The 21,703-nt window shown below is 36.3% G+C and overlaps 3 protein-coding genes across 3 annotated transcripts; 2 read left to right on the top strand and 1 right to left on the bottom strand.

Moving 5' to 3' along the window:
- Nucleotides 1–948, top strand: LOC308502357 (taste receptor type 2 member 42-like; the record flags this gene model as incomplete). Its single annotated transcript, XM_081059982.1, has 1 exon — nucleotides 1–948. One exon carries the CDS (start codon nucleotides 1–3, stop codon nucleotides 946–948), a length of 948 nt encoding a protein of 315 aa, XP_080916108.1.
- A 6,702-nt stretch (nucleotides 949–7,650) lies between these two features.
- On the bottom strand, nucleotides 7,651–20,010 carry SMIM10L1 (small integral membrane protein 10 like 1). The gene has a single exon (XM_081058772.1). The coding sequence runs from the start codon at nucleotides 17,394–17,396 to the stop codon at nucleotides 16,899–16,901; it is 498 nt and encodes a 165-aa protein (XP_080914898.1). The 5' UTR covers nucleotides 17,397–20,010; the 3' UTR covers nucleotides 7,651–16,898.
- LOC308501770 (taste receptor type 2 member 42-like) lies at nucleotides 7,904–9,103 on the top strand (the record flags this gene model as incomplete). Its single annotated transcript, XM_081058769.1, has 1 exon — nucleotides 7,904–9,103. The coding sequence occupies one exon, from the start codon at nucleotides 7,904–7,906 to the stop codon at nucleotides 8,840–8,842; it is 939 nt and encodes a 312-aa protein (XP_080914895.1). The 3' UTR covers nucleotides 8,843–9,103.
- Nucleotides 20,011–21,703: the final 1,693 nt, after the last annotated feature.

The raw sequence follows: 21,703 nt of genomic DNA, 5'->3' as shown, positions 1-21,703 counted from the left end.
ATGCTCACTGAATTGGATATAATCTTTCTGATACTGTCCATAGCAGAATTCATAATTGGAATGTTGGGGAATATGTTCATTGGACTGGTAAACTGTTCTGAATGGGTCAAGAACCAAAACGTCTCTTTAGCTGACTTCATCTTCACCTGCTTGGCTATCTCCAGAATCAGTCAGCTGTCTGCATTGTTGTTTGAATCCTTTATAATGGCACCGTCTCTATATTTACATTTCAATGAAAAATTAGCAAAATCTATTACTTTGCTTTGGAGAATAACTAATCACTTGAATACCTGGCTTGCTACCTGCCTAAGCATTTTTTACCTCCTTAAGATAGCTCACTTCTCCAACTCCCTTTTCCTCTGGCTGAAGTTGAGAATGAACAGAGTGTTTCTCATGATTCTTGCATTTTCTTTGTTCTTTCTGATTTTAGACGTTCTATTGCTAGAAGCATTTAATGATCTCTTCTTAAAAGCCGATATACTAGATGAGTATAATATGACTATATATGTAGATGAGAGTAAAACTCTCTTTGTTGAAACCCTGACTCTTCTTAGCTTAACATATTCATTTCCTATTGTTTTGTCTCTGACCTCATTGCTCCTTTTATTTCTGTCCTTGGTAAGACACATCAGAAATTTGCAGCTCAACTCCATGGGTTCAAGTGACTCCAGCACAGAGGCCCATAAAAGGGCCATAAAAATGGTGATGTCTTTCCTCTTCCTCTTCCTAGTTCATTGTTTTTCCACAGAAATGAAAAATTGGATATTTCTTATATTTTGGAACAACAAGTTTGCAAAGTTTGTCATGTTAGCACTGTATGTCTTTCCCTCAGGACACTCTTTTATCTTGATTCTGGGAAACAGCAAGCTAAGACAGAAAGCTTTGAAGGTACTGTGGCATCTTAAAAGCGCCTTGAAAAGAGAAAATCTGTTACAACTTTACAGATAGACTTTCCTGAGCCTTTTCAAAGATACTAATAACTGAAGGAGGAAATTTTGAGGATTTTCACTTCTACAGTTTTATTTTTTTACTGGGTTCCTTTAAGTATTGTTGAGCATAACTGAATTTTGCTCTTGATCTGGTTGCTTTTGTTGGTAATTTGCACATAGTCGGCTAATATAATTTTCAAAGCAATTGTTTTTGTTTAAAACATTGGTTACCAATATTCTTTCAAAGATAATCTGAATGATTTATCTGCAAAACTTTATCTGCAAAAGATGTATGTAATTGAAACTCATGTGGGGAGAGAAGCATGTAGTTCTTTAGAAATCAGGTCTGACTAGGCAGAAGATCTATAAAATGTTGATAGAAAAGTTAATTGAGCAACTAAAGTCTTAGATGGGAAAAACATGACCTCATAGCTTAAAGACCTAACATTTTCTTGTATGAAAAAGCATTGCATTGTTGTTCTTAAAGGCATTGTTAACAACAAGGGAATGAAATGTTTGAGAATAAACATAATATTTGCAGTGCAAAACATAATAAATTATCTTTAACCAAAAATTGGAAACACATACTTATAATGTCAATATTAATTTGAAACCCCCAATCATATACGTTTTGATGTATATAGGCATTTATTAATTTTGTTACATTCCAAGACAGTCAATATGCATTTTCAGAGTGGCAGAAATTGATATTTCTACCATGTTATGTAATAGAATTAAAAATATATAGAATTATTCCTTAAATCAAAATCACACTCATATTGTTACTATAAAAAGACCATAATTACATTGAAAGCAAAATTTATAACAGAATATCATCTTTAGTGTAAATTTTGGACACTGATAATATATGTAGTGGTGTTTTTACTGTAATAATCTAAATTTAGATAAGGCAGCTACCAATCGTAAATAAGGTCAAGGGAGAGAAAATTTGCTATAAACTTTTAAACATGGCGGTATGGATTATAATATTGTACAGAGGCTATACATGTATAGAAAATGGAATTCTTTAAAAATGAAGAATTCTTTTTTTAGGGTCTACTTTTGCTGTGTTCTTTAAATTGTGTTAAAGAAATAAAAAGCTGCAATTAAATGGTGATAAATATGGAGGTAAATTAATCTTGATGGAGCCAGAGGCAAGAGCACTGCTCTAGGGCTGTTCCCTGGAGCTGGGACTGAGGTTTGAATTAACATCCCCCCCCTGCTCCCCATGTCCTCCCATCCCACATGTAGAAGACTAAACTGCAAGCACACTTAGGCTATGTGGTACTTCTGTTGCATTAACAACAATAATGATATTAATAATGGTTTTAATGATAAGAAATATAGTATGTATTTTGCTAAGTAATTTACATTTTACAAAATAAAATGTACATATATTATTTTGGACACTTACTTAGTATTTTACCAAAGATTATCATTGTAATTATCTTGCCTTGGTAAAAGGTACTATGCAAGCAAGTTGAATACGTTTAGATTTAGATATTGAGTTTGTTGGATATTCTTTCATATGAATGACTTAAAGGTAACCTTGTACTCCTGATAAGATAACCAAAAACATTATTTAGTTTTTAGTGTCACTAAACTTTTCTTTGGTAAGCAAGATGAAGTAATTGAGCCGACTTATGAGCAACCCTAGCTTCTAATAAGTGTGTTTTAGGGATAAATGAATAAATGTCTAAGTAGGAGTAAGTCCATACTTATGCAGCAAACTTAAAGAGATGAGACTATAAGAAACAGGGCCTATTTTTGACAAAGAAGTACAGCAATGGGTTAGAAAAAGCAAGACCAAGCCTTAGGTTGGGGTTATTGCAATTGATGTATTGTAGTCTGCATATTTGAATGGCAGATGAGATCAAGCTCTGCACCTCTACTTTCTCCATAACAAGAGCCTTTGTGGGGGACTCAGCAGCAGCCAAGCCACAATCCAAAAGCCACTCCCAACACATGCATCGTTAGTCCCATACAACCTGGAGAAGAACGACTGACATGACTATGTCCTACTCTGGGACCAAAGTGTTGGGGAGGGACAGAGATTATCACTGATTTTTTGTTAACTACTCTCTCTCACTCACCAAATAAATGTTCATTTTAAGAATCTGGGTGTAATCATTGTTTCTTTCAATTTGTCCACCCAGGTGATTTATAGGAGAGGAACAAACGACCTGTTTCAACTGCGGAAATAGTCATATCTCTGATCCCTAGGCTAGTGCTGACGGCATCAGGTAAGACATAAACCAAGCACAGCAAGGCATGCTTTCTTAAAACCTAATGAGTGCATATATCAGATTGAAACCCATACCTATACCGATCTTTGAAAAAGAGGCATGCCAATTTTCTCCACAATCAGGTGGTCTATCTGCTCTCCATCAGTAGGTGGCTTCTCCATGCATGATCTTGATTAGACTTCATCTCCTCTGAACCAGGGACATGCTGTAAGGGGCATCTGCATTGTCACAGTCATTCTTAATTTTGCCGTTCAAAATACTGGATATGTTGTCTAGATTAATAATCTATGAGTACTTTAAAACCAATCTTCACAAGAACAAATTGATCTGAAAAAATCTGATGAATTTGAGAAACATATAGGCAAACTTTTTTGTCTCCTTGTATACCAAATCTGGTGTCATAGACTACAGCTTTTTCAACTTTTACTTTTTTTAAAATCAATATAAATGCAGCCACAGAAGACTAAAGAAATGCTCAACCATTTTTATTTTAAGCATGAGACTCTAATGCGTGTCAGTGTGGGGGTTGGTGTTAAGTTAGACTGGTTCTATCTTAGGTTTGTCATGAGGAAGAGCCAGTGGGATATGTTTGCCCTCTAAGTATTTTGAGGGGGGGGGGGGGGATCTAGCCCTCAGTTTTGAATATTTAAAGGAGTGAATAAAAAAGTGAAACAAAAAATTTACAATGAAACATGAAAGGATGTTCATAGATAGCAGTGATTAAGCTGGGTCAGTAAATATCCTCCATTGGTGAAAGATGAAATCTCTGTCCCTTGGAGCTATGGCCCTGGTCCCAGCTAATTGCTTCTGGGGTTAGGGAAAAGCCAAAGAAACAGTGAAGGTCTCTTTTACCTAAATAAACACAAAGGCCAATACTTTAATTTAGTGACTATCAAAGGAGTCATTGCTAAGTTCAATATATAAAAGTTCCAAGTTGTGATTCAGAAAAGAATCAGGAGGCTATTTCTTTGTTTGCAAATCAATGGAAAAGTTTGCTGTTGATAGGATCAGAGAGATCATGAGAGCTAGGGGAGCATTTGTTGCTGGCTTCCCTGAGACTATTGGGAGATCTAAAAATGTGGGTTTGGGGAGGACAAAGACAATAGAAAGAGTCATATAGAAATTTCATGTATGTTATTTCACTGACGATGTCACAGACAGAGAGAGGAAACAGGAAGAATTCACTCCAAAAAAGGTAGTATTAACGATAGAAGTTCATAAGATCTTCACTTGATTTGCCTTTTTTACATCACATAAGCAAATTGTTTATCACTATGTATTTATCAATATCACTTCAAAGGTCAGGATTTTTTTTTTAAGTAGGCCAATGTATTTTCTCACTCTTTTTTGGAGGAAGTGTTATTCTTTCTACTACTAATTATAAAATCAATGTTCATAAATGTTCTGATTTTAATTATAGTCATCACTAAAAGTTTAGACTAATTATTTTGGATTATCATGATAGCATATACATAAATTTAATTAATGGTTATCTGTCCAAATGTTTTGTAATAATCTCCCTTATATTTACATATACAATAACACTTTTTCACAACAAATGTATAACACAACTATTTTAAGAATGAAGCATATTGAGACAGTTCAATCCAGGAACTGAGACAGATCTGTAGTTACGTAAATTTTAAAAAATGTGATTATTAACTTGGACTTTGAATTCGATTCACAGCATGTGGCACTTGTGATTTTTATACTTGTCATGACATCCTTTAGATCGAGTTTTTTCTTTAGTGTAACTATGAACACAAGTACTCTTAAGTGACTAAGTATCTGCTGGCTGACTTGTTGCTTTCTGGCTTTTGTCAACTGCTAAAGCATGCCTACCGAAGGAGCCCCCTTCTCAGATAGCCTTCTCTACCATTTCAGAGTATTTCTGAAAACATCAGTGATCTCTAGGACCTTCTTGCTTCCCTGCCACGAAATCTAGAGTTTTCTACCTATGCCAACACCCGGGGCTGGAAGTAGTTCTCTTTCATGAAGAAATGTATGCAAAGCCCCACATCCTGGGTTCTAGACCTGCAAGTTTTTATGATTCTGTATGACTTCTGGTTAGAACCACAAAGACTAGGGAGCAGTGTATGTTATTTCAGTATTAGTACAGAAATTTTTCAAGAGTTCATACATACGTTGCAAATTTTCTTCTAGTTTTAAGGAGTTACTTTCTTTTCTTGCTTTTATACTAGTTTCACAGTCAAGTTTTATTCATTTTCTCTAACACTGAAATCCTATTGGGAGCACAGAAAAAGAGAAAATGAATAAAACTTGACTGTGAAACTAGTATAAAAGCAAGAAAAGAAAGTAACTCCTTAAAACTAGAAGAAAATTTGCAACGTGCTCCCAATAGCATTACCAACTAAGTTAGGACTCATCAACAAATGGTTATTGAGGGTTTACTATTTTCCAAACCCTCCTGTTCTAGGAATTAGAAATAGATCAGTGGTCAACAATAAAATAGACCCTTCCCTCAGGGAGCTTATGTGGTTGCTAAGGTAATTGGTGCCCAAGGTTATGTAGTATAAGTGCCTAACATTCAGCTTTTGATTGCCCAGGCATATATTTCAAAGGCATCCATCAAAGACATCAAAAACATTGTCAGCTGTAGCACACAGTTACTAGTAAAACACCTAGATAAAAAGTCAGGCTGTTCCAACCCATGAACCCATGAAGTTCCCCTTTCAGAAAGTCCTGGGTAACCTAGATAACTGACCAGCGGAATGACCCCACTTTTCCCTTCCTGAACCCTAATCCCCCCTCTTATGTTTTAAATTCACCGAAAAACAAAAACAAAAACAAAAACTTGTGAACACCTAGGCACCTCACCCTAAAGCTCAATAAAGGCAGAACCCCAGGTCTGTACTTTCTCTTTCTCAACCTTCTGTGGCCTTGGGTCTCCTGTGCACCCTACAGGACTTGTGAGTAATAAATCTTGTTTTTTTTAAAAAACTTTTTCTTTAAAGTGTGTGTTTCCAGGACCCATCAGCTCCAAGTCAAGTAGTTGTTTTAATCTAGTTGTGGAGGGCGCAGCTCACAGTGGCCCATGTGGGGATCAAACTGGCAACCTTGTTAAGAGCACCACGCTCTAATCAACTGAGCTAACTGGCTACCCCACATCTTGCTTTTTCAAGTTCCTTGGTTGTTGCTGAGGTGGGTCTCGCAATCAGAGTAAGAACTGCAAGGGCTGACCCAGCTACAACATTGGCCCTGGCCGGGAAATGTTCTCTTTATGTGGGGCCTTCCTCAAGTAGTAGGAGCCCAGGTGAGTGCCTCAGGCATGACAGCATCACTATTGCTAGGCTGAGACCCACATGAAACAGGTTATTTGTCAACTAGAGTCAAAATTGGCTGTATGGGGAATGCATTGTAAGAGGATCAGTGGGCAAAATCTTGTCTTGTTCCTGAAGCATTCTTCATGGATTTGCAGCTTGTGGATAGAGATTTTTGCTTCGGTTTAGGAGGCACAGTACAGCACACATCAGGGAGAGCTCAGTCCATGTCAACAATGTATCCCAGACCAATTAAGCCAGAATCCCTATGCATGGCTCACCGACATTAATACAGTATATACAAGTAAAAAGCTCCCTAGGCAATTCCAACTTGCAGTCAAGGCTGAAAAATCATCATTTTAGAGTTATCTGTTTGTTGCAGCAAACACCAAGCTAAAATATATTTGGCTTTAAATCAACTTTCTGAGACAAAGAAATTTTACCAAAAGCATAATTAATAAAAAGGAGAAACTTCCTCCAACCCCCGCCTTATTTTTTGCTTTTTTTCCTACCTCATTTTTGCTTACTATTTTCTCTCAACTGATAATAGCTTATTCAGAATCAAATAAGCAGTAATTTATTAGAAACAAAGCTCAAAAATTCAGAGTGATTACCTCAGAGAGAACTCTTATTTTGGTACCCTTGCATATGCTTTTACATCATTCTGGAAAAACATTTTCCTTTTTGTCTATTTCTTCAAGAAATCCTAAAAAGCTTCCAGACCCAGCAAGTTGTCACTATCCTTACGAAACTAGAATTAACTATTGACCATAGATTTTATAGCTTCCTCCTCCATGTTGCAATTGTATTTTGGTCAAACTTTTGTCACATAGAATAGTAATAGTTTATTTAATGTTGCTTTTTTCACTACTCTGTTAGTTCTTTATGTTACTTCTCTTTGTTACACTTATTTTGTCCATAATAGTGTCTAAAATATTATGGATTTCATTAAATGGAATTAATGAATAATGCCTGTATTATAGAGATTATTTTTTGAGGAATCTATTAAAATCAAGAAACTTGAATCCAAATAGCATTGTTTCAATTAAAAGGGAAAGTACAGATCAGGGCAAAGAAATGTCTTATATTTGCATGTTTGCATATCTGAATTTATTCTTCCAGATGTCCTCACAAGTGGAAAATTGCTGCCAGTGCCAATGATGAGTGGGCACATTTACTGTTTAATGTGGAAATCAGTTAGCCGATTGAAATTAATGTTAATGGTTCTCATTAACATCTGTGAGACTGGATCTCCTTGCACATATTTCAGACCTATGGCTGAAACAAGAAAGATCTTTCGTGAAGATAAATGAGTCGGTGTCTGAGTTTTTCTGGAGCATTTTTAATATAAAAATGAAAACTATCAAACTGGATATTATTCTACAATATTTTGACAGCAAAAAATCAGTGAAAAATAGTATTAGCTTTCTGGATTCTTTATACAGAAATGCCATCTGGAACTGAAAATATTTTTCTGATAGCGGCAGTAGGAGAATGCCTAACTGGAATGTTGGGGAATGTCTTCATTGTACTAGTTAAGTGCATTGACTGGATGAAGAGTCAAAAACTCTCATTGGCTGACTGCATCCTTACTTGCCTGGCTGTCTCCAGAATCGCTCTTCTTTGTATAACACTATATGATTCATTTGTAATGGTGTTATGGCCACATCTATATGCCATTGATAAGACATCAAAATTTATTGCTATTTTTTGGACACTGTCCAATCACCTATCTACCTGGTGTGCCAGCTGTCTAAGTGTTTTCTACTTCTTTAAAATAGCTAATTTCTCCTACCCCTGCTTTGCCTGGTTGAAATGGAGAGTTGGCAGAGTGCTACTTGTGCTTCTACTGGGGTCTTTGTTCTTACTGGCTTTCAACATTGAATTTACAGACACATTAAGTGAATTCTGGACTAGTGTCCATAAAATGTGTGAAAGAAACTCAACGTGGTCTCCAGATGTAAGTAACAGTCTGTATTTTAACACCTTGATTGCTTACAGTTTTATGTATTTAATTCCCTTTCTTCTGTCCCTGACTTCACTGCTCCTCTTATTTCTCTCCTTGATGAGACATACCAGGAATGTACAGCTGAACTCCAGCTCAAAGGACTTCAGCACAGAGGCCCATAAAAGGGCCATGAAAATGGTGATGTCTTTCCTTCTCCTCTTCATGCTTCATATTTCTTCCTTCCTATTAACAAGTTGGATTTCCCTTACACTGGAGAAATATAAGGCCACTTTGTTTGTCATGTTAGCATCAACTGTTTTTCCTTCAGCCCACTCATTTATCCTCATTTGGGGAAACAGCAAGCTGAGACAAATTGCTTTAGGATTATTGTGGCGTCTTAGTTGCCACCTGAAAAGGGCAAAACCTCTAGCTGCATAGACTTTTACAGAATTTCCTATATTCCAAGAGAATTAAATCAGGGAGGAGACAATGAAGATCCATTTTAACTTCTGTTTTTCTCACTGGTTTCTTCCAGATAGTATTGAGCATCACAAACTTTCCCTAGAATGGCCTACAAACTAACAATTTACTCAAGGTTTTTTAAAAAGCAAGCATCAGTGACATAAGACTTGCTAGTAACAAGAAAATACTTGAGGCAATATGAATATAAAATATACAATGCAACATGCATTAATGTTATATGTCCCAGCAAACATTTATTACATTTACGTGTGAGGAAAAAACATGATTATTTAGAAATAAAAATCCCTTCCAAACTGGAGTAGGTAAAATATTTGTACAATATTAAGTTAAAAATACATCAAGGAATAAAAATGCTACAAACACCTAATTTCACAAAGACAGACATAAATTTTAAAACAAAGACGCAGACTATCATTAGGAATCCATGGTAGAATAGACATTACCTTTGCAGAATAAGATAAAAATCAACTGAATTTATAAAAAGAAACTGAATAATTATCCCTACTTGTATAATAATACTTGTATGTCTACTCTACAGGGATCAAAATCATACCTAGATACCGAGTTTGTGTGGGAGGTGTATGTGTATGTAGGGATTATTTGAACACCACCGTCCCTGTCAGAGAAGACAAACACGACCAGCTTACCAGGGATAAAAATAGAAAGTGTACAAAAGAATATAACATTTGTAAAAGTTTTAGAAATGTTTGTGTGAATATATAGTACTGAATTGACTTTCATAATAAAATAATTGAAATGAAATCAAAGTAGCTGAAAATGAATATAATCTTAAGGCCAGCAGGTAGTAAAATTTTGCTTGATAATGAAATCATAATTTTGAATATAATAGTTTGTAATATAGTAATTTTAGAGGTTATAGTTGTAAACATATCACAAAATTATCAATAATGACAAAAACTAGAAAATATATGTTGAGTATATATGGGTTATGAGTTAGTTTTGATGGAACGGTAGGTCAAGTCTGATGCTGGGAAGAATATAAAAACCATGAGGGCTTTGTAAAGTGTGCACTTATTCCAGGAACTGTGCTATGGGGTGCTCTTATGTGTCCATGATGATGCTATATTTATTTCCAGACCTACATAAAGATTTAGATTTTTAAACTCATTCATTATGTTGGACACTATATTAGGAATTTCCTGGATGGGGATGAGGAACTGGATGAAGGTAATTAAACTTCCAGTTATAAGTACTGGGGATGTAATGCACAATATGATCAGTAAAAATAGCACTGCTGTATGGTATATTTTAAAATTGTTGAGAGTAGGTCCTAAAAGTTCTTATCACAAGGAAAAAGACATTTTTGGGGTATCTACACGAGGTACAGGTGGTTATTAAACTTACTGTTGTAATTATTTCATAATATATGTAAGTCATTATGTTGTACACCTTAAATTTATGCAGTGTTGTATGTCAAGTACATCTCATAAAACTGAAAGAAAAAATAAAAAGAAATTTCCTAATGATTGTACCTGGGATTGTCTTGCTTTAGGAAAGGGGGAATTCTAATCATATGGGCTATATATTTAGGTTCAGATATTGAGGACACTTTGGCTTAGAATGTATCGCTTTCAGAAGAAAAGGTTAGATTACTCCGTACAGATTAGAAGTAAACATATTTACTTTTAGTTTTTACGTTTACATTTCAGTGTTACTAAACTTTTCTTTAATGACCAAGATTTAAAAAAAAGAAAAAAAGATTTAAGCACGTATTCACAGCCCCTGTTTTTTAGGAGGGGGATTTAGCAGTAAATGTCTCGGTAGGGGTCAGTCCTCACTTGTCATGTACTCATCTTGGAGACATGAAGCTCAGAGAAGCAGAGGCCTGTTCCTGATAAGAGAAGCACAGAAAATGACTTTTAAAAATGAAGCCTGGGTTATGGTCTGGGCAATGGCTACAGAAGTATTGCATTCTCCTCACTAAAATGGCATTTTGGGATTAAGCTCTGCACTTCCTCTTCCGTAACAAGAGCCTGTTAGAGACTGCAGCCATGATCCAAGAAAAGCTACTACTATCACATCCATAGCTCGTACCATGCAACCTGGAGAGAAGTGTATCCTATTCTGAAACCAAATTAGTGGAGAAATAAAATGATTGTTATTGCTTTTTTGCCAATTATTTCCTACTAAAATAAACGTTTTATAGTTTTAATGTAATGAGTTTTATTGTTTTCAATGTGCCTACACCTGAGAGCAGGAGAGTTGCAAATGACCTGTTTCTAGAGCCAAAAGAGGCTTATGCCTGAGCGCTGCCCTATGCCTAGAACTAATATCGAGAAGCTATTTTAGTGTTCAAGGTATGTTGTCTTGAATTTTACTGAAAGAAAAGGTCCCAGTGGAAATATTCGTGGATTTGTATAGATTTCAAAGAATGTGACAATGTTGAATTTCTGGTACTTCAGGTATTTTGTCTGACGCTGTTGATTAAACCTCATGTCCTCTGAGCCAGGACTTCCTTTATTTAAGTACAGAAACAAGGTGGACATCTGCAAAACCCATACTTCCACCGTCCGCTCACCTGTGACATTGGTTAATGCTATCTATAGAAATCTACGCCCTGTACTGGATTGCCCAGAATAAACCTTCATTAAAAAACAATTATGAGATGGTTGATTTGATAAATTCATAAAAAAGCTAGACAATATTTTTTTGAGGGGATGCTATTTGTTTAAAAAAACAAATTACAGATGGGCTATTTTCAATTTTAGCATTTTGGGGGGACGCTAACATAGATACAGCTTTAGAAGACAAAGACACTACCTTAAGTTGTATATTGGTATCTCTATTCCTTAGCCCCATGTTTAAATAAGTTAGTTTTAAAAATAACTTTTTCCCTTTCACATAGCTCTAATCTGAACTCTGAATTTTAAGGATTCTATTAACTATATTCCTGTTTGACTTCAGTTGGACATGCTTTCAAAATTTTCTTTTTATCAATTAAAATCTAAAATAGTCTTTTGGAAAACATCTCTACTTGCAAATTAAACACCTTTTTCTTTATCTGTTGAACACAACCTCTATTACTGTGCCGATCAATGGTTTCAGAGCTAAGACATTCTAGGTATAGTATTTCATTAGTGATTTTTGCCTTTCAGTTGTGTGATTCCCTCATCCCCCCCCCAATTTTGGTTCAGATGAAAAGGTATACCCAATCTACCTCACTCCGTGAATAACCTCCACTCCTTATTGTTCACTGATGCACTCCACAACATTACTGTGAATAAATCCACATACTTGGTGCTTGAAAGCCAGAAGAATGGTCAAGAATTTCTAATGTTTGCTGCAGATCCCCAGTTAGGGCAGGAACTGGGTACCCTCAGATGTACTACAATTAAACTACAAAGAATTCCATTGTTTCTTCTTTTTATTTGTTGTAGGCACTCAGGAATGTCCTTTGGCCTTTCAATTGTGCCAAAAGCACTGTTGAGATTTGTTATTTGTGGGGATTGGAGGGTGAAGAGGTGTTGACTTCAGCTGTAAAAAGACTCACAACCTGGGCTGGTGGTAATCCTGCTGGGCAATAGGCTATCAAGTGTTCTTGTTAAAGTTGCAAGAAAATTCCCACACTCGTAATTCAAGTAGACTGATGTACCTTGATCCAACTCAATTGCTGGGAATTCTGTTATTGCAGGGGTTCTTTCCTTGATCCACTTGCCTGGAAACTTCTAACTGTACTCTTCAGACTACTTTCCAAGTTCAAAGTTTCTGGCATTAGAATTTTTCTCTCCTTCTCCTCTTGTCCCTATATTCCTAAACTTCCCAATCCCTTGATGTCTCCATGCATAAGTCCCATTTTCTTCTTGACTCTATCAAATGCTACTGATGCTCCACCAAGACTAGCCTCCATTAAAGTAGGTCTGCAAGATTTTGTAACAAAATTTAGTTAGGCCTCCTCAAGCAGTGATGGACATAGCTTCAAAATTTGTAATTACCTTATCTATACTTCTTCCCTTCCTAGGGACAATGTCCTTTCCTCTAGCTCATTCCATTCCACAAATACGCCAAATCACTTTAGGCAGCAGAGAGTATAAAATACTTGATTTATCAAATCATATTGAATATTTATATTCTAATATATAAAGCCCTCTATATATTTTTAAAAAAGATATCAACTATTATCCAGACCATACTTCTGTTTGAAAATTTGAGAAAAGAAAGTATTATTCAAATTACCTAAACATTGTAAAAAATTGAATCCCCCATCAAATGTATTTTTCGGGATAAACTTGAGATTCAATTGTAGTTTGGCCAGTTACTATCACCTTAGGAAAGCTATTTAACCTCTTTAAATCCATCTCTTATCTGAAAAATGATGATGAAAATGTCTTCCTTATAGGATAGATGAGAATTACGGAGATTATGTATATAAATAACTTTTCATATTCCTGGTATTAAAAATTCAGTAAAAACTTTAAAATGATACTAATAGTGACAGTATGGTCTTTCAGCCAAGAAATCACACTTGTTCTTACCCTCAATTAAAAAAGTCTTGTTCCCCAACCCTTAAGTTATACATTACTATGATCAATATTTCCCTTTTATAAACTGTAAGAGCCACCCTTCCCATCACTTTTGTCAGTTAAACTTCATAACCAAGGTTTTTTATTGATCAGCACCTCTTTGCTTCTTTACACTTGAGGGATCTCTGGACCAATCAATATTCACGATGGACTGAAAAAGCTCATTTGTAGGCAAGAAAGTGAATCACGTTAATACCAGGGGCAAATATATCTCTATTTCCTTTATTGACTAATGATTTCTTGTAAAAACAACTAATTTGGCTTTCACTCAACAATCTGTATTTTCTACCTTGCATGTAAGACAATGCTCGGCTGGGGAGAGAGCAATGAGCAAACAAAATCATTGGCTTCATGTGTTACCTGAAAGGATGCCAAGAACAATAAAATTACTTGTAAATTAGAATAAGTGGGTTAGTCAGGGCAAAAATATTGTTTTCTCCCCTGGGAAACCTCACTGAGTTGTGTTATGTTGGAAGAAAAATACACATCTAGGTTTAAGAGCAATTGTGAACAATAAATGCTGAATCATGGAGCTTTCCTTTCAGTTCCTACCTTGTATTTGCTGATACTGCAGGCTGTAAAATCGGATAGGATACAATATCTTCCCTCACAGAGCTTCCAATCTAGTTCAGGAAAAGATAAATAATAAGTCTGCTAAAGTGCCTTAGCTTCTTCAATGTCAACAAAGGACTGATCTGAAGAAAAACGTTGAAGGCACATGTTCATTTAGCCACCCAAATGGACCATCCCTGTTATCTCACCATTCCAGGGCTAATGGCAGTCATTCTTTTATATTACACATTGAGACATTACTGCCTCTATGGAATAGTGGTGCCTACCATTTGTAAGTACCTTGGCATTACTGAATTATTTCATTGATCAAATTATATTTCTGATATTTTAGATTAAAATGTTTTAGTTCCTGCACGCTATCACAGCAATGTATAATTATCAAGGAAAGACATTATAGAAACCTGTTTTTTTGGATATTAAAAAAGTCTGATAATTAATGCATAATTAGGCAAAAATAAAGCAGCCTATGAAAATGGCATAGGTTGATCTCAACCCAGCCCTTAGCTGGAGTAAAAGAAATGAACTCCAATCTGATCAGAGGAATCTGGGCAAAACTTGGAATGGAAAAAGTGACATCTAAATGTAGTTTTAAAACACAGGCAGAATAACCATAAGCAAAAAAGAAAAAGAAAAAAAAAGCGGAGTAGAAAAGGCAGAAGAAAGTGTAAGCAGAGAGGAGGATGTACTCAGTAGTTTGGTCTGAGAGGAGGAATGAAGGGTAGAAAGAACAATTACCAAAAGCCAGACATAGTGCTGGAGGGGACACTTATTTTACAACCCTAGAAAACACTTGTTTGTTGGACACAACAGAACTATAGAATACTGCATAGTTTAAATCTTTACCTTGGCAAATAATGACCTCTTTGGTCTCAAATGTCTCTTAACATCTTCTCGGGGGCTTTTTCCCACACCAGTAGGGTCAGTACCATACCTATCTCCTTTAGGCCTGAAATCTCCACTGGGAAAGAAGGCATTCCATAACAGTGAGTTTTATTCATATGTTAATGCGATATTTTGTTAGATACTGTTGATTGTGTATATATCAAGCAGTAAAGCAGGCTTATTTTTAATTTTCAGACTGACATCTCAAGGTGGGTGTTTTACCCTCACTTAATAGTTGAGGAAATCAGGCTTTAAGCAGATCAACAGACTCAACTGGTTAAGACCACAAAATTACAGTTTGTATTTTAACAGAGGTCTGGATTTAAAAACTCAATCCTTTTATTCTGATGGCTCTTAACCAGTGGTGTACATTTCAACTACCTGAGCAATTTTGAAAATGAAATTTATTTAAATTAATTTTTAATCAAATAAATATATAAAAAAAAATAAAAATAATACTGTTAGACTGGTAGTGGAAAACAGCACTCCTCCACCTTTTCTCTACCCATCCCTGATTGTTTTCTCCAGACAACCGTTTTAAACTTTCAGCTGATTTCTTATCGTAGTTTTTTTTTCTTAATGACATGTTAAATACTGATTTTTTTATTGACACTTCTATACTAGATCGTGAGTGACTCTCCATTACACACACCTCTCTCCTCTCCAATCCCCCCTTACATAATCATTAATTTTATTTGTATTCAGTGTTTACGTAATTATGACTGACTTTATATGACTAATATTATCTACAGTTACCGTACGCAATATAGTTCTTGAACAACTTACTATTTTTCCTGGGGTTCATAATTGCCTCAATTTTAATTTAAAAATCTGCAGGCCACTAATTCACCTCCATATTCTATGAAAAACTAAAAATCTCTGGATTCTATATTCAAATACACCAGGTAGTCTGTTTTTCTTTTCTGAGACATTCCAACTGACTCCAGATTTAGACATTAGACATTTCTTTTTCTCTTTCTCTCTGTTTTTAGGATATAAAGTCAACTTTATCTACTAGGCATTTCTTGTTGACTTCTTTACCCACCTCCCTTTTCAACATAAGTTATATTGCTATTTTAGCAACTTTATGGCTCCTCTTCAGTCTGTTTTCCTCATAACAGACTATACCTTTCAACTTTATAAGGACGCCACTACTTTTTCATTGAGCTTCCCTTCCATCATCCCCACTTGAAAACTGTACTTCCACATTATCAAGGGTGATAACATCTGCATTCCACTTTGTAACCATAATTCAGTGTTCTCTTAAAAAGAAAAAGACCATAAGCAGCATTTACATTCATTGTTATTATTTAAATACTATTCATTACAAAGCCAAGCTTTGGGCTATAGCTGGACTTCCTTCTCTTTGGCTCCCAGGTCGTGCACGGCTCCTACCCACAGGGACACTGCAAGAGGAAGCTTTCCCACACTCCAATTCTCGGTCCAAAATCCTGCAGCATTTTACATCGTTTGGTATTAGAAGGATGCTTTTTCTGTACAGTTTTTTTTCCCCCCACTGAATATCTCTGATTGTCATTGTTTTCTCTGGTGGAATGAAATAAACATATGCCTTCCACACCATATCCTCAAGATCTTCAACTTCTTATTCAACGTCTTGTGTACAATCCAATGCAATCTTCCCGAAATGTATGGTTTCTTATTTTTAATGAGGACCATGAGCTGGTTGTACATTAAAAGTTCTTTCCTGAAAATTTTAGCAACTTTCCTCGTTTATGATGCAGGCTGTTCGTCTGTTTCTGTTTTAAGGATGAACAAGCTTCTCAAATACTGCCGTGGGCCTGAATTCAATGCTTCGCTCTTCCCGGAAAGTCGCGCGCTTCCTTTTCCTAGTGATGGCAACCGCTCCGCGCCTGAAGGGGGAGGGCGGCTAGGGGCGGGGAGCACGGCCCCGGAGGGCGGCCAGGCGCTCTCGCGAGACTGCGGGGGTTCCCGGCGGTCCCTGCGCTCGGCCGCCGGGCCTCGGGGTCGTGCGCCATGCTGCCGCCCGCGGGGTTCTAAATGTGTACCTGCAAGCGGATGTTCAGTATCACCGAGCCCGCGACGTAGAAGTACGGAAAATTCATGCGCAGTTGCCAGGCCAGCTCGAAGAAGGCGAGCAGGGTGCGGGAGAGCCCCTTGCAGAATACCCCGTACGAGCTGGGCGCCGCGGCCGCGCTCGGAACTCCGAGGGCCAAGGAGGAGGCCGCCGCCGCGCTGGCCATGGACCCGGTGCTGCCTCTCGCCCAGGGCCTGGTGCCGGCGGTCACCGCAGGCCCCGCAGACTTCCGGACGACCGCCGGGACTGGGAAGGGCGGGGGCACTAAGCCCGCCGCGGAGCCGACGCCTGCGTCTCCGGCTGCGGCCGCCGTCTCCCGAGCGGGGCTCGGGCCCTGCAGCCGCCGGCGCCCCGCCCCTTCCTGTCTGCTGCGCTGGGCGGTGTGTAGCCTGCAGAGGTTAACACGTGGTACGTGCGGAACGGGCCATGTGCGTGTCATGCATATTCCATGTAACATATATGGACAGCCGTACAAATATAAGTGTCACTTTAAAATGGAGAAAGAAAGCTTCAAAGGGAAGATGATAGGAAAATAAATAGGTTAAGAGTGTTAGGGAAGTTTTGAAAATCTATTTCTCTGTCCTTCCAGGGGGCTTGTATTTTAAAATATATCCCTGGAGTAGACTCTTTTCTGTATGTGTAAGAAATAAAGACGTACATGTACAGTTAATTTACAGTGTATAATTTTAAAATTGTATGAAATCGGAAGCATTTTTAATGTGCTGAATGCCACGTGAGGATGTAGACAAACTGTATTGTTCTTCAAGAACTGTCCATCACCTATTATTTACAGAAAACTTTGCTCCTAAGTGAGGAAAACTTAAAAAGCAGGGTAATCCTGGGGGTAGGCTGAGAACTTACTGAGGACCAAAAGGCAAAATTTCCCAGCTGCAAGATATTTTTGTCTGTTTTTAGAATACAACTGTATCAGTTCCCTCCCTCTCTCCCTTCCACTAGAGGTGAACTTCCATACTAGGATCTGAAACCTATAACGTATAAATTGTATTCTTACGCTTTATTCTGTTTTTATTTTTCATGTTTCCCCCTGCAGAGGATTAATGAAGTATTTTTGTTAACTTCAGCATTTGCAGTTATAAAGAAGCATTCCCTTACTTTGACCTAGAGAATGTTAAAAGGGGAGGACTACTGTCTTTGAAGTTATGTGGATGGACATAGTAATATTACTGAGAAAAATAAAAAACGGAAGATGTAGCTTAAAGATTCAAATCAAGGCCACTCTGTGGGCCATTCTATCAGGAAATATTTTAAAGGTAGTATTTAAAGATACTTTCTTCCATAAGTTTAACTCATCTTCTCAGAAAACTTTTTGCCACAGTTTGTCTAGTGAATTACCCTGGGTATATGGCAAAATAAAAATAGCATATTGTCCATATTTACTTAATTAAGCTTTTGATTTCTGTTATGCTTTGTAAATGCACACATCCTTCTTTCACACAATACTGAATATTTGCGTAGCATACTTCTTGTCCTAATAAAATGATCAGAAATATCAGATTTTTTTAAAACTGAACCAAACCAAATTAAAGCTTGATTGGTTACAGAAACTGATGTCTGGTTTTTTTAAGGTCTTCTTATAGCAAGCAGAAGTTAGATTATTTTCCCTCAATCACGAACAGGCAGCATTAGAAGAAACAGACAATATCCTCACTCCTCCTTAGGTAATAATTATGATTTTAATGGTAGTAGCTGGCAACATTTTGAGCTTATGCTATATGTAAGGCATTTATTTAAGGATAAACATTATCCCAAGTATGCCTCAAAACAATTCCCTTCTCAAAGTAATTATCTGTCTCTGTTTAATAAATATAAAATTTAAAGGCATAGATGGTTAAAATAACTTCAAACACAGTTGTACCTGAAAAAAATAAAGCTGTACTAATAAAAGCAAAAGGAATATATTTTTACTAAGAGATGAAACACAAGTAAGAGTTCAAAACAAAATAGGACAAAACCAAAAAGAAAACCATGCCAAATGGGAATTTTTTTCAAATGTACAATACACATTTTACTTTTAAGAATAGATTCATATGCTTTTTTCTTTTGTATTTCTTTAAAATTAAATTTACTGGGGTGACATTGGTTAATAAACTTACATAGGTATTATGTGTACAATTCTATAATACATTATATTGCATTGTGTGTTCACCACCCGAAGTCAGGTATCCATCACCATATATTTGACCCCCTTTATCCTTTTCTATGTACCCCGCTTTTCCTCTGACAACCACTAAACTGTTGTCTGTGTCTATGAGTTTTTGTCTTGTTGCTTTCAGTTTTCTATCCCACATATGAATGAAATCATGTGGTTCGATGTTTTCTGTCTGACTTATTTTGCTTAGCATGATAATCTTAAGATCCATTTATGTTGTTGCAAATTGCAAATTTCGTCTTTTCTTATGGCAGAATAGTATTCCATTGTGTGTATGTACCACATCTTCATTATCCAGTTATCTATCAATGGACACTTTGGTTGTTTCACGTGTCCATTGAATAATGCTACAATAAACATAGGGATACATAAATCTTTATGCATAAACATTTTCCAATTTTTGGGGTAGATATCCAGAAGAGGGATTGCTGACACATACATACAATGGAATATTACTCAGCCATAAGAAAAGATGAAATACTGCCATTTGCAACAGGATGGATCTTGAGATTATTATCATGCTAAGCAAAATAAGTCAGAAAAAGGCAAGAATCATATGATTTCCCTCGTGGGATATAAAATTGAAAGCAACAAACAAGACAAACAAGAAATAACTCATAGACACAGACAATAATTCAGTGGTTACCAGAGGGTAAGGGGGGAGGAGGGGAGGTAGAAGAGAGTAAAGGGGATATGGAGATGGAAAGAGATCTGACTTCAGTTCGTGAACAGACAATGCAATATATAGATGATTATAGAATTGTACACTTGAAGCCTATATAATTTTATTAACAAATGTCACCCAAATAAATTTAATAAAAATTTTCAAAAGTACCACACTACCTTGATTAATGCAATCTAGGAGTCAAATTTGATACCAGGAACTAATCCTCCAACTTTGTTCTTTAAAAAAAAAAAAATTTATTTTGGCAATTCTGGGTACTTTGTATTTCCATCTACATTTTCAGACTGGGTTTTCACTCACTGCAAATAGAGCCTGCTGGGATCGGGCAGGAATTGCACTGAGTATGTAGATCGTCTTTTTACCTAAAAAGACTCTCTTCATTCCAGGTCTTAGTTCAGTTGGTCCTCCTTCCTTGCATGCTTTCTGATTAATTTAAAATGTAATTTTGGCAATTTATTCCCCTTAGTTGTAGGAGGAAATCTTTCGTTTTTCAACTTCTGCATTGTACTCATAAGTGCAAGTTCTCTCAGGTCAACTTTGAATATCAAAAACATGGGTCAAATGAGTAACATTCCTTGGTGCCTGCTTGGTCTGTACCAGGTAGGCACAATCGACAGCACTCTGCACAAATAGTATGTTTACTCCTCTCAAAGACCACCCAAAGAGGGTATCGTTATTGTCTGAGTTTTTACTGGTAAGACAGAGAGTAGTTTTAAGAGTCCAAATCAGAGATGTATGAAGCAGAGAATCTGGGTTTTCCATCCTGGCAGTCCGGCTCTAAGATCCTTCTCTAAAAACAATTATACTATAAAAATTGAAACTTTGAAACCCAAGGGTGGAAGCTGATTTTAACATCTACTAATCCTAAAAAAATTAGTCAAATATGAATTAAACAGAAAAATAAAACCAAATATTCATATATGGAAATCTGGAATCTGCAATGGAAAATACAGGTTCTTTTGACATGCCCAAAGAATATTTACAAAATACTGAATATTTTAATTAATATTTAAATATTAAACAGACTCAAAAGGGAAACTTTGTCATGAAAGATATGCTTGATAGTGTTAATAATTGGTAGAAAATTCTGCATTGGAGAAAAGGAGCATTTAAACCTATATGAACTCCTGACACTAATTTTACATTTTGGAAAGTTTAGGACAATAGTTCCATCATGAGATGTATGTCTATTTGTGTGATATGTGATGTGATGTGTGTGTGTGTGTGTGTGTGTGTGTGTGTGTGTTTATAAGCTTGTAGACAATAAAGTTATACATAAGTATAGTTATCAGCAATTAGCTTTTAGTGTGTATTGGGCTTCCTGGAGGTCCCAAGAAAATTTTAGATACCTTTGATAGGAAAAACTTTAATACTTTCTACATAATTCTGGTATAAAAAGAAAAATAATCCATAGTGACGATCATCCTAATTATGACCAAGCTCTATGTAATAGTTTAGACATTTCACTGTATGTTCTATGTATTGGGTTTTAAAATTTTACTAACAAAAAATTAATGTTGGTGAACACAAATTATGGAGAGGTTAAACAAGGAAAAATAGCAAAACAATATGTCTTCATTTGCATGCTAGCAAATAAGAATTCAGCTTTTACTTCAACATCAGTTTTGAAATCCAACCCATGGCAGGTACATACACTATATGAATAAGAGTCAATTTGAGCTATGAGGGAATTTTTTTTTTTTTTTAATAAAGACAGCACTGAACTCATCTATTAAACATGGCCTGATGCTTCCCTGCTTGACATTGATCACAGAATTGAAAAGAAAAGAACTTTGCTGCAAATTTAGAAATCAGCTGCACATAGAACCTAAGGTCAGAATATTAAATGAATCCGAACCAGTGATATTAGATTGGGCCTTTTTTCTTTTCTTTTTTCTTTTTAGACACA

Source organism: Rhinolophus hipposideros (genome assembly GCF_964194185.1).
Source record: "Rhinolophus hipposideros genome assembly, chromosome: 9".
In the NCBI taxonomy this organism is placed as follows: Eukaryota; Metazoa; Chordata; class Mammalia; order Chiroptera; family Rhinolophidae; genus Rhinolophus; species Rhinolophus hipposideros.
Note: the sequence above shows the minus strand (reverse complement) of the source record. Positions and strands in the feature narration are given on the sequence as shown.

What these genes read in the sequence shown, in the direction of transcription:
- SMIM10L1 (XM_081058772.1), bottom strand. Translation starts at nt 17,396, where the DNA reads ATGTTACATGGAATATGCATGACACGCACATGGCCCGTTCCGCACGTA.